At 36.0% G+C, this 14549-nt stretch overlaps 1 protein-coding gene across 1 annotated transcript in view; it reads left to right on the top strand.

The window, feature by feature from the left end:
• LOC117338867 (VPS10 domain-containing receptor SorCS1-like) overlaps positions 1–14549 on the top strand; it is an 84162-nt gene that overhangs the window by 42815 nt on the left and 26798 nt on the right. The window contains exons 6-9 of the mRNA XM_033900231.1: positions 873–934; positions 13406–13530; positions 13666–13755; positions 14173–14343. Coding sequence (XP_033756122.1) covers positions 873–934; positions 13406–13530; positions 13666–13755; positions 14173–14343 — 448 coding nt within the window. The remainder of the gene's footprint in view (positions 1–872; positions 935–13405; positions 13531–13665; positions 13756–14172; positions 14344–14549) is intronic.

Here is a 14549-nt window from a genome sequence, read left to right as displayed (position 1 = left end):
ACCGGTCTAACATCTCCGGAACGACGCTGCTGACGTTTAGACAAGAGTTCTTTTTTGTTTTTCTCCTTTTTTGTGTCGGATTCTGCTTTGTAAATCTTCTTTAAATCATCTGCGTCCTTAGCAATAGGGTCAGCAATATAGTGCTTAACGGTATCCCACCCAAACTCTGAGCGGTCAGCCAGTCTAATATGTCTACTGCGCTCCTCTATATCTGCTATAACCTTGGATAATAACTCCTCACAATATTCAAACTTTTCGTTTTGTAGCCCCCACACAGCCTGTTTGAGAGTATCCACCACATCAGAATTAAACTTGAATTGGTCCTTATTGCCGTTCCTCTTCCAGTCCAATTCTGTACCTTCTTTAAGTCTCTTAAATTCTATATCTTTTATGGTACTCTTGGCCGAAATTTCTGTGTGTAAATTAGCAATTTGGTTCTCAAATACCTTCTGGCTACTATTAATAGCTTCAAACAGTTCTAACATAGACGGTTCTGAAACCGTCTTAGGTTCTGTCGTACGTGAAACGTTTTCCTCCTCACTCACGCTCATTGCCATGTGTATATATAAGCCCAGAACGGTCCGAACATGGTATAAAGTCTGTCCTCGCCCGGTGCGCTGCCTGAACTGATCATACAGCACGTGCACCCGACTATACTCGGGTACACGTACTTGATTGCACACTGCCACCTAGCGGACTACCCACGGGAGAAAGTAATTTCACACTAATTCATTTCATTCAAACGTGTGAAACATTATTTCTTATATGTACAGGTTTGCTAAATAGGTCATATATGGTATTTGTTATTACAACAAAATTTTATGATTTACATAATGATGTAGAAAAGTGATGGTGTTTGTGTGTATTTGAAGGGCAGTGGAAGGAGAGGATGACAACCCGTTAACAGTACACGTAGAGTATCAGAACCTTATGGGTGAGTCCTGGGTACACCTGTGGGATATCAACTCAGGAAGGGGCAAGAGATGGGACGGAGGGGCATCTTCAAAATCCAAAGTTTCTACTAATAATACCTGTCTTTTCTAAATCTTTGGAATATGTTAGGAAAGTTTTAAAGCTCTTAGTATGAAAATCTGACCAAATAGACAGAACCTTATATCTGGTATATCTGGCATTGGAAGATTACAAAAGGGCTATACAGTACTCTAAATGTAAGTCCGATAATATTTTTAGAATCTGCTGCTATTTAGTGTATGGAAAAGAACTGACTTTGCAATCAACCTTTATTGGAGGACAAAGGGTCAAATTTGCTAAAACATTTTAACAACTTTCTTTATGAATTAGCATAATTAATGTACTTAGCCTGCAGTAGCTTCATTAGTACAGAGTGGTAAAATTTGTCTGATAAACTAAAAGACCCAAAGTGATATTTGATGGTAGCTTTAGAACAGATATTGATTCATATTATCCATACTAGTATAAGCAGTAGCTTGCTGGTATCAAATGCTATGTATAAGGTTTGTTAAAAGCAACAACATAGGTAAAATTATTGGCCATTATCAATATCAAAATGGTCAAAGTAGTTTTGATAATGTATTGGGGTGCAATACTGACTGAAATGTGTAATGGGGTGCTATACTTACAGACATGTGTAATGGGGTGCTATACTTACTGAAATGTGTAATGGGGTGCTATACTTACTGAAATGTGTAAGGGGGTGTTATACTTACTAAAATGTGTAATGGGGTGTTATACTTACTGAAATGTGTAATGGGGTGTTATACTTACTGAAATGTGTAATGGGGTGTTATACTTACTGAAATGTGTAATGGGGTGTTATACTTACTGAAATGTGTAATGGGGTGCTATACTTACTAAAATGTTTAATGGGGTGTTATACTTACTGAAATGTGTAATGGGGTGTTATACTTACTGAAATGTGTAATGGGGTGTTATACTTACTGAAATGTGTAATGGGGTGCTATACTTACTGAAATGTGTAATGGGGTACTATACTCACTGAAATGTGTAATGGGGTGCTATACTGACTGAAATGTGTAATGGGGTGCTATACTGACTGAAATGTGTAATGGGGTGCTATACTCACTGAAATGTGTAATGGGGTGCTATACTTACTGAAATGTGTAATGGGATGTTATACTCACTGAAATGTGTAATGGGGTGCTATACTGACTGAAATGTGTAATGGGGTGCTATACTGACTGAAATGTGTAATGGGGTGCTATACTTACTGAAATGTGTAATGGGGTACATGTACTATACTCACTGAAATGTGTAATGGGGTGCTATACTCACTGAAATGTGTAATGGGATGTTATACTTACTGAAATGTGTAATGGGGTGCTATACTTACTGAAATGTGTAATGGGATGTTATACTTACTGAAATGTGTAATGGGATGTTATACTCACTGAAATGTGTAATGGGGTGCTATACTCACTGAAATGTGTAATGGGGTGTTATACTTACAGACATGTGTAATGGGGTGCTATACTTACTGAAATGTGTAATGGGATGTTATACTTACAGACATGTGTAATGGGGTGCTATACCCACTGAAATGTGTAATGGGATGTTATACTTACAGACATGTGTAATGGGGTGCTATACTTACTGAAATGTGTAATGGGGTGCTATACTTACTGAAATGTGTAAGGGGGTGTTATACTTACTAAAATGTGTAAGGGGGTGTTATACTTACTGAAATGTGTAATGGGGTGCTATACTTACTGAAATGTGTAATGGGGTGCTATACTTACTGAAATGTGTAATGGGGTGCTATACTTACTAAAATGTGTAATGGGGTGCTATACTTACTGAAATGTGTAATGGGGTACATGTACTATACTCACTGAAATGTGTAATGGGGTGCTATACTCACTGAAATGTGTAATGGGATGTTATACTTACTGAAATGTGTAATGGGGTGCTATACTTACTGAAATGTGTAATGGGATGTTATACTTACTGAAATGTGTAATGGGATGTTATACTCACTGAAATGTGTAATGGGATGTTATACTTACAGACATGTGTAATGGGGTGCTATACTTACTGAAATGTGTAATGGGGTGCTATACTTACTGAAATGTGTAAGGGGGTGTTATACTTACTAAAATGTGTAAGGGGGTGCTATACTTACTGAAATGTGTAATGGGGTGCTATACTTACTAAAATGTGTAATGGGGTGCTATACTTACTGAAATGTGTAATGGGGTGCTATACTTACTGAAATGTGTAAGGGGGTGTTATACTTACTAAAATGTGTAAGGGGGTGTTATACTTACTGAAATGTGTAATGGGGTGTTATACTTACTGAAATGTGTAATGGGGTGTTATACTTACTGAAATGTGTAATGGGGTGTTATACTTACTGAAATGTGTAATGGGGTGCTATACTTACTGAAATGTGTAATGGGGTGTTATACTTACTGAAATGTGTAATGGGGTGTTATACTTACTGAAATGTGTAATGGGGTGTTATACTTACTGAAATGTGTAATGGGGTGCTATACTTACTGAAATGTGTAATGGGGTACTATACTCACTGAAATGTGTAATGGGGTGCTATACTCACTGAAATGTGTAATGGGGTGCTATACTGACTGAAATGTGTAATGGGGTGCTATACTCACTGAAATGTGTAATGGGGTGCTATACTTACTGAAATGTGTAATGGGATGTTATACTCACTGAAATGTGTAATGGGGTGCTATACTGACTGAAATGTGTAATGGGGTGCTATACTGACTGAAATGTGTAATGGGGTGCTATACTTACTGAAATGTGTAATGGGGTACATGTACTATACTCACTGAAATGTGTAATGGGGTGCTATACTCACTGAAATGTGTAATGGGATGTTATACTTACTGAAATGTGTAATGGAGTGCTATACTTACTGAAATGTGTAATGGGATGTTATACTTACTGAAATGTGTAATGGGATGTTATACTCACTGAAATGTGTAATGGGGTACATGTACTATACTCACTGAAATGTGTAATGGGGTGCTATACTTACTGAAATGTGTAATGGGGTACTATACTCACTGAAATGTGTAATGGGATGTTATACTTACTGAAATGTGTAATGGGATGTTATACTTACTGAAATGTGTAATGGGGTGTTATACTTACTGAAATGTGTAATGGGGTGTTATACTTACTGAAATGTGTAATGGGATGTTATACTCACTGAAATGTGTAATGGGGTACATGTACTATACTCACTGAAATGTGTAATGGGGTGCTATACTTACTGAAATGTGTAATGGGGTACTATACTCACTGAAATGTGTAATGGGATGTTATACTCACTGAAATGTGTAATGGGATGTTATACTCACTGAAATGTGTAATGGGATGTTATACTTACAGACATGTGTAATGGGGTGCTATACTTACTGAAATGTGTAATGGGGTGCTATACTTACTGAAATGTGTAAGGGGGTGTTATACTTACTAAAATGTGTAAGGGGGTGCTATACTTACTGAAATGTGTAATGGGGTGCTATACTTACTAAAATGTGTAATGGGGTGCTATACTTACTGAAATGTGTAATGGGGTGCTATACTTACTGAAATGTGTAAGGGGGTGTTATACTTACTAAAATGTGTAAGGGGGTGTTATACTTACTGAAATGTGTAATGGGGTGTTATACTTACTGAAATGTGTAATGGGGTGTTATACTTACTGAAATGTGTAATGGGGTGTTATACTTACTGAAATGTGTAATGGGGTGCTATACTTACTAAAATGTGTAATGGGGTGTTATACTTACTGAAATGTGTAATGGGGTGTTATACTTACTGAAATGTGTAATGGGGTGTTATACTTACTGAAATGTGTAATGGGGTGCTATACTTACTGAAATGTGTAATGGGGTGCTATACTCACTGAAATGTGTAATGGGGTGCTATACTCACTGAAATGTGTAATGGGGTGCTATACTGACTGAAATGTGTAATGGGGTGCTATACTCACTGAAATGTGTAATGGGGTGCTATACTTACTGAAATGTGTAATGGGATGTTATACTCACTGAAATGTGTAATGGGGTGCTATACTGACTGAAATGTGTAATGGGGTGCTATACTGACTGAAATGTGTAATGGGGTGCTATACTTACTGAAATGTGTAATGGGGTACATGTACTATACTCACTGAAATGTGTAATGGGGTGCTATACTCACTGAAATGTGTAATGGGATGTTATACTTACTGAAATGTGTAATGGAGTGCTATACTTACTGAAATGTGTAATGGGATGTTATACTTACTGAAATGTGTAATGGGATGTTATACTCACTGAAATGTGTAATGGGGTACATGTACTATACTCACTGAAATGTGTAATGGGGTGCTATACTTTCTGAAATGTGTAATGGGGTACTATACTCACTGAAATGTGTAATGGGATGTTATACTTACTGAAATGTGTAATGGGATGTTATACTTACTGAAATGTGTAATGGGGTGTTATACTTACTGAAATGTGTAATGGGGTGTTATACTTACTGAAATGTGTAATGGGATGTTATACTCACTGAAATGTGTAATGGGGTACATGTACTATACTCACTGAAATGTGTAATGGGGTGCTATACTTACTGAAATGTGTAATGGGGTACTATACTCACTGAAATGTGTAATGGGATGTTATACTCACTGAAATGTGTAATGGGGTGCTATACTTACTGAAATGTGTAATGGGATGTTATACTTACTGAAATGTGTAATGGGATGTTATACTCACTGAAATGTGTAATGGGATGTTATACTTACTGAAATGTGTAATGGGGTGCTATACTTACTGAAATGTGTAATGGGGTACTATACTCACTGAAATGTGTAATGGGATGTTATACTTACTGAAATGTGTAATGGGGTGCTATACTTACTGAAATGTGTAATGGGGTGCTATACTTACTGAAATGTGTAATGGGGTACTATACTCACTGAAATGTGTAATGGGGTGCTATACTTACTGAAATGTGTAATGGGGTGTTATACTGACTGAAATGTGTAATGGGATGTTATACTTACTGAAATGTGTAATGGGGTACTATACTCACTGAAATGTGTAATGGGGTGCTATACTTACTGAAATGTGTAATGGGGTGCTATACTTACTGAAATGTGTAATGGGGTACTATACTTACTGAAATGTGTAATGGGGTGTTATACTCACTGAAATGTGTAATGGGGTGATATACTTACTGAAATGTGTAATGGGATGTTATACTTACTGAAATGTTTAATGGGGTGATATACTTACTGAAATGTGTAATGGGGTGCTATACTCACTGAAATGTGTAATGGGATGTTATACTCACTGAAATGTGTAATGGGGTGATATACTTACTGAAATGTGTAATGGGATGTTATACTTACTGAAATGTGTAATGGGGTATTATACTCACTGAAATGTGTAATGGGATGTTATACTCACTGAAATGTTAGTGGGGTGATATACTCACTGAAATGTGTAATGGGGTGCTATACTTACTGAAATGTGTAATGGGGTGCTATACTGACTGAAATGTGTAATGGGGTGTTATACTCACTGAAATGTGTAATGGGGTGCTATACTCACTGAAATGTGTAATGGGATGTTATACTCACTGAAATGTGTAATGGGGTGCTATACTCACTGAAATGTGTAATGGGGTGTTATACTTACTGAAATGTGTAATGGGGTGTTATACTGACTGAAATGTGTAATAGGATGTTATACTTACTGAAATGTGTAATGGGGTGTTATACTGACTGAAATGTGTAATGGGGTGCTATACTGACTGAAATATGTAATGGGGTGCTATACTGACTGAAATATGTAATGGGGTGCTATACTGACTGAAATGTGTAATGGGGTGCTATACTGACTGAAATGTGTAATGGGATGTTATACTTACTGAAATGTGTAATGGGATGTTATACTTACTGAAATGTGTAATGGGGTGCTATACTTACTGAAATGTGTAATGGGGTGTTATACTTACTGAAATGTGTAATGGGATGTTATACTTACTGAAATGTGTAATGGGGTGCTATACTCACTGAAATGTGTAATGGGGTACTATAGTCACTGAAATGTGTAATGGGGTGCTATACTTACTGAAATGTGTAATGGGATGTTATACTTACTGAAATATGTAATGGGGTGCTATACTTACTGAAATGTGTAATGGGATGTTATACTTACTGAAATGTGTAATGGGGTGCTATACTTAAGGAAATGTGTAATGGGATGTTATACTTACTGAAATGTGTAATGGGATGTTATACTTACTGAAATGTGTAATGGGATGCTATACTCACTGAAATGTGTAATGGGGTGCTATACTTACTGAAATGTGTAATGGGGTGCTGTACTTACTGAAATGTGTAATGGGGTGCTATACTTACTGAAATGTGTAATGGGATGTTATACTTACTGAAATGTGTTATGGGATGTTATACTCACTGAAATGTGTTATGGGATGTTATACTCACTGAAGTGTTATACTCACTGAAATGTGTAATGGGGTGTTATACTGACTGAAATGTGTAATGGGGTACTATACTTACTGAAATGTGTAATGGGGTGATATACTGACTGAAATGTGCAATGGGATGTTATACTTACTGAAATGTGTAATGGGGTGCTGTACTTACTGAAATGTGTAATGGGGTGCTATACTTACTGAAATGTGTAATGGGATGTTATACTTACTGAAATGTGTAATGGGGTGCTATACTGACTGAATTTGTAATGGGATGTTATACTCACTGAAATGTGTAATGGGATGTTATACTGACTGAAATGTGTAATGGGGTGTTATACTTACTGAAATGTGTAATGGGGTGTTATACTGACTGAAATGTGTAATGGGATGTTATACTTACTGAAATGTGTAATGGGGTGTTATACTGACTGAAATGTGTAATGGGGTACTATACTTACTGAAATGTGTAATGGGGTGATATACTGACTGAAATGTGTAATGGGATGTTATACTGACTGAAATGTGTAATGGAGTGCTATACTGACTGAAATGTGTAATGGGGTGCTATACTGACTGAAATGTGTAATGGAGTGCTATACTTACTGAAATGTGTAATGGGATGTTATACTTACTGAAATGTGTAATGGGGTGTTATACTCACTGAACTGTGTAATGGGATGTTATACTTACTGAAATGTGTAATGGGGTGTTATACTTACTGAAATGTGTAATGGGATGTTATACTTACTGAACTGTGTAATGGGATGTTATACTTACTGAAATGTGTAATGGGGATGTTATACTTACTGAAATGTGTAATGGGGTGCTATACTCACTAAAATGTGTAATGGGGTGTGTTACTTACTGAAATGTGTAATGGGATGTGTTACTTACTGAAATGTGTAATGGGGATGTTATACTCACTGAAATGTGTAATGGGGTGTTATACTTACTGAAATGTGTAATGGGGATGTTATACTCACTGAAATGTGTAATGGGGTGTTATACTTACTGAAATGTGTAATGGGATGTTATACTTACTGAAATGTGTAATGGGGTGCTATACTGACTGAAATGTGTAATGGGATGTTATACTGACTGAAATGTGTAATGGGGTGTTATACTTACTGAAATGTGTAATGGGATGTTATACTGACTGAAATGTGTAATGGAGTGCTATACTGACTGAAATGTGTAATGGGGTGCTATACTGACTGAAATGTGTAATGGAGTGCTATACTTACTGAAATTTGTAATGGGATGTTATACTTACTGAAATGTGTAATGGGATGTTATACTGACTGAAATGTGTAATGGAGTGCTATACTGACTGAAATGTGTAATGGGGTGCTATACTGACTGAAATGTGTAATGGAGTGCTATACTTACTGAAATGTGTAATGGGGTGTTATACTTACTGAAATGTGTAATGGGGTGCTATACTGACTGAATTTGTAATGGGATGTTATACTCACTGAAATGTGTAATGGGATGTTATACTGACTGAAATGTGTAATGGAGTGCTATACTTACTGAAATGTGTAATGGGATGTTATACTTACTGAAATGTGTAATGGAGTGCTATACTGACTGAAATGTGTATTGGGGTGTTATACTTACTGAAATGTGTAATGGGGTACTATACTTACTGAAATGTGTAATGGGATGTTATACTTACTGAAATGTGTAATGGGATGTGTTACTTACTGAAATGTGTAATGGGGATGTTATACTCACTGAAATGTGTAATGGGGTGTTATACTTACTGAAATGTGTAATGGGGATGTTATACTCACTGAAATGTGTAATGGGGTGTTATACTTACTGAAATGTGTAATGGGATGTTATACTTACTGAAATGTGTAATGGGGTGCTATACTGACTGAAATGTGTAATGGGATGTTATACTGACTGAAATGTGTAATGGGGTGTTATACTTACTGAAATGTGTAATGGGATGTTACACTTACTGAAATGTGTAATGGGGTGATATACTTACTGAAATGTGTAATGGGGTGTTATACTTACTGAAATGTGTAATGGGGTGCTATACTGACTGAAATGTGTAATGGGGTGCTATACTCACTGAAATGTGTAATGGGGTGATATACTTACTGAAATGTGTAATGCGGTGCTATACTCACTGAAATGTGTAATTGGATGTTATACTTACTGAAATGTGTAATGGGGTGTTATACTTACTGAAATGTGTAATGGGGTGTTATACTCACTGAAATGTGTAATGGGATGTTATACTCACTGAAATGTGTAATGGGATGTTATACTCACTGAAATGTGTAATGGGGTGCTATACTCACTGAAATGTGTAATGGGGTGCTATACTGACTGAAATGTGTAATGGGATGTTATACTTACTGAAATGTGTAATGGGGTGCTATACTTACTGAAATGTGTAAAGGGGTGCTATACTTACTGAAATGTGTAATGGGGTGTTATACTCACTGAAATGTGTAATGGGGTGCTATACTGACTGAAATGTGTAATGGGGTGATATACTTACTGAAATGTGTAATGGGGTGTTATACTTACTGAAATGTGTAATGGGGTGTTATACTCTCTGAAATGTGTAATGGGATGTTATACTCACTGAAATGTGTAATGGGATGTTATACTCACGGAAATGTGTAATGGGGTGCTATACTTACTGAAATGTGTAATGGGATGTTATACTCACTGAAATGTGTAATGGGGTGCTATACTTACTGAAATGTGTAATGGGATGTTATACTCACTGAAATGTGTAATGGGGTGCTATACTTACTGAAATGTGTAATGGGGTGTTATACTTACTGAAATGTGTAATGGGGTGTTATACTCTCTGAAATGTGTAATGGGGTGATATACTTACTGAAATGTGTAATGGGGTGCTATACTTACTGTAATGTGTAATGGGGTGCTATACTCTCTGAAATGTGTAATGGGGTGATATACTTACTGAAATGTGTAATGGGGTGCTATACTTACTGAAATGTGTAATGGGGTGCTATACTGACTGAAATGTGTAATGGGATGTTATACTCACTGAAATGTGTAATGGGGTGCTATACTCACTGAAATGTGTAATGGGATGTTATACTCATTGAAATGTGTAATGGGGTGTTATACTCACTGAAATGTGTAATGGGGTGTTATACTCACTGAAATGTGTAATGGGGTGTTATACTCACTGAAATGTGTAATGGGGTGTTATACTCACTGAAATGTGTAATTGGATGTTATACTTACTGAAATGTGTAATGGGGTGTTATACTTACTGAAATGTGTAATGGGGTGCTATACTTACTGAAATGTGTAATGGGGTGCTATACTCACTGAAATGTGTAATGGGGTGCTATACTTACTGAAATGTGTAATGGGGTGCTATACTGACTGAAATGTGTAATGGGATGTTATACTCACTGAAATGTGTAATGGGGTGCTATACTCACTGAAATATGTAATGGGGTGTTATACTCACTGAAATGTGTAATGGGGTGTTATACTTACTGAAATGTGTAATGGGATGTTATACTTACTGAAATGTGTAATGGGGTGTTATACTTACTGAAATGTGTAATGGGGTGCTATACTTACTAAAATGTGTAATGGGGTGTTATACTTACTGAAATGTGTAATGAGATGTTATACTTACTGAAATGTGTAATGGGGTGTTATACTCACTGAAATGTGTAATGGGGTGTTATACTCACTGAAATGTGTAATGGGGTGTTATACTCACTGAAATGTGTAATGGGCTGTTATACTTACTGAAATGTGTAATGGGGTGTTATACTCACTGAAATGTGTATTGGGGTGTTATACTCACTGAAATGTGTAATGGGGTGTTATACTTACTGAAATGTGTATTGGGGTGTTATACTTACTGAAATGTGTAATGGGGTGCTATACTGACTGAAATGTGTATTGGGGTGCTATACTTACTGAAATGTGTAATGGGGTGCTATACGTACTGAAATGTGTAATGAGATGCTATACTTACTGAAATGTGTATTGGAGTGCTATACTTACTGAAATGTGTAATGGGGTGTTATACTTACTGAAATGTGTAATGGGGTGTTATACTTACTGAAATGTGTATTGGAGTGCTATACTTACTGAAATGTGTAATGGGGTGTTATACTTACTGAAATGTGTATTGGGGTGTTATACTTACTGAAATGTGTAATGGGGTGCTATACTCACTGAAATGTGTAATGGGATGTTATACTCACTGAAATGTGTAATGGGGTACTATACTTACTGAAATGTGTAATGGGGTGTTATACTTACTGAAATGTGTAATGGGGTGCTATACTCACTGAAATGTGTAATGGGGTACTATACTTACTGAAATGTGTATTGGGGTGTTATACTTACTGAAATGTGTAATGGGGTGTTATACTTACTGAAATGTGTAATGGAGTGTTATACTTACTGAAATGTGTAATGGAGTGTTATACTCACTGAAATGTGTAATGGGGTGTTATACTTACTGAAATGTGTAATGGGGTTATATACTGAAATGTGTAATGGGGTGTTATACTGACTGAAATGTGTAATGGGGTGTTATACTTACTGAAATGTGTAATGGGGTGCTATACTGACTGAAATGTGTAATGGGATGTTATACTCACTGAAATGTGTAATGGGGTGTTATACTGACTGAAATGTGTAATGGGGTGCTATACTTACTGAAATGTGTAATGGAGTGCTATACTTACTGAAATGTGTAATGGGGTGTTATACTCACTGAAATGTGTAATGGGATGTTATACTCACTGAAATGTGTAATGGGATGTTATACTCACTGAAATGTGTATTGGGGTGCTATACTGAAATGTGTAATGGGGTGTTATACTTACTGAAATGTGTAATGGAGTGTTATACTCACTGAAATGTGTAATGGGGTGTTATACTTACTGAAATGTGTAATGGGGTGCTATACTGAAATGTGTAATGGGGTGTTATACTTACTGAAATGTGTAATGGGGTGTTATACTTACTGAAATGTGTAATGGGATGTTATACTTACTGAAATGTGTAATGGGGTGCTATACTGAAATGTGTAATGGGGTGTTATACTTACTGAAATGTGTAATGGGGTGCTATACTTACTGAAATGTGTATTGGGGTGTTATACTTACTGAAATGTGTAATGGGATGTTATACTTACTGAAATGTGTAATGGAGTGCTATACTTACTGAAATGTGTAATGGAGTGTTATACTCACTGAAATGTGTAATGGGATGTTATACTTACTGAAATGTGTAATGGGGTGTTATACTCACTGAAATGTGTAATGGGGTGTTATACTTACTGAAATGTGTAATGGGGTGTTATACTCACTGAAATGTGTAATGGGGTGTTATACTCACTGAAATGTGTAATGGGGTGTTATACTCACTGAAATGTGTAATGGGGTGTTATACTCACTGAAATGTGTAATGGGGTGCTATACTTACTGAAATGTGTAATGGGGTACTATACTCACTGAAATGTGTGATGGGATGTTATACTCTCTGAAATGTGTAATGGTGTGTTATATAGCTGCTGAATAAAAAAGCAAAACAAAGTTATCTATAGTCAAATTATGTCACACCTGGGATCAAAATTGATTCCATAGAGTTCTTGGTTAAATCTGTAGAAAATTAAAAAAAAAAAAACTTGAAACAGGAATCAATCTGTTGTGAAGAAGTTATCGTATATTTTATCTGTAGTATTAGCTAGCTAGAAATTAAGCTGATTTAAATATAGGTCTTTGCTGATTATGGCTATAAAATAAGAATGATAGGTGAGTGATGCCGGGGTCATAGTTCATTTGTTCTTAAATTAAAATGAAAATAAATCTGACAAGTCTGATTGCTTGAAAAATATAAAGATACATGTATTTTGAATAGAATCAATGTATAATATCTTTGCTAATTTTATTTTCAGAGGACATGAACTCCGAATACTTGTCCTGCATTGCCCCAACATGTATTGATAATACTCCGGACAAAAGTGTGGGAAAAATCAACTTCAATTCCCTCCGAGTACTCAATGAGTATATATTTGTACAGGTGAGTTGTGTGTATAAATGTGTACAGAAGTCCTGTAAGTTTTTCTTTTGCAATTTATTTTCATTGACCAATCAAATGCTGCATCTCTATCAAATTTTAATGAGTAATACATGTATGTGTGTGGTATATTTTCAGAAATCCAGTTATACCAGTCACGACCTGTATGTCTCCTATAAGAGAGGACCATTCCGGAAAGCTTACTTTCCATTAAATGTACATCCAAAGGTAATTAAACTATGGCCGATATTAATCAAACAAAAGAATATGATCACATTATAGCTTCGTATTAGAAGATTTTTGGTTTGTTAGGAGTGTTATTCTCAGCAATATCTAATTTCATGAAGACAAACTCCATACATGATGCAGATTCTTTTTTCAGAAATCTGCCCCTTCCCCCGATCACAGGGAAAAATAAATTTTATTTTTGGAAACACCCAGTCAATTATCTTTTCCTAACACAGAAGCCAAGTGACTTTAATTCAGCCAATCAGAATTAGTGAATAATATCATTTTATGATAATGTAAAATGTTTTGATCTTCAAGGAACAGTAGATAGACAAACTAGCAGCCACTTTCTGTCATCGTAGAATAATCTCTTTGACATTCTTTGAAATCTGGTAATGGTAATATTTTTGCTGACAGGATTTTGACATTATTGAGACATCGGAAAACCAGGTATTTATAGCTGCCGATCACAAAGAAAACATGGTGACCTTGTACCTCTCGGATGTCACCGGCCAGTTTTATGTACCGTCCCTTGAGCGGGTGGTAGCTGATGTTGAGCCTGGGTACCTTGAAGTGGATATTTATAAGGTAATGACTATTTGAACTTAAAAAGATAATGAAAAATTAATCCAGACATACATTTTGTATTAAGATTTTTTTTGCTTTCCTTAGTAAATGTATATTCAAAGATTGCAGATGGTTGTCTATTTATGACTTCGATATAAATGTTTATGAATCATTAGATATCATAATTAATAGCAAGTTTTTAGAGGAGATAACCAGGTGTGCGATAC

Source organism: Pecten maximus, chromosome 12 (genome assembly GCF_902652985.1).
Source record: "Pecten maximus chromosome 12, xPecMax1.1, whole genome shotgun sequence".
In the NCBI taxonomy this organism is placed as follows: domain Eukaryota; kingdom Metazoa; phylum Mollusca; class Bivalvia; order Pectinida; family Pectinidae; genus Pecten; species Pecten maximus.
Note: the sequence above shows the minus strand (reverse complement) of the source record. Positions and strands in the feature narration are given on the sequence as shown.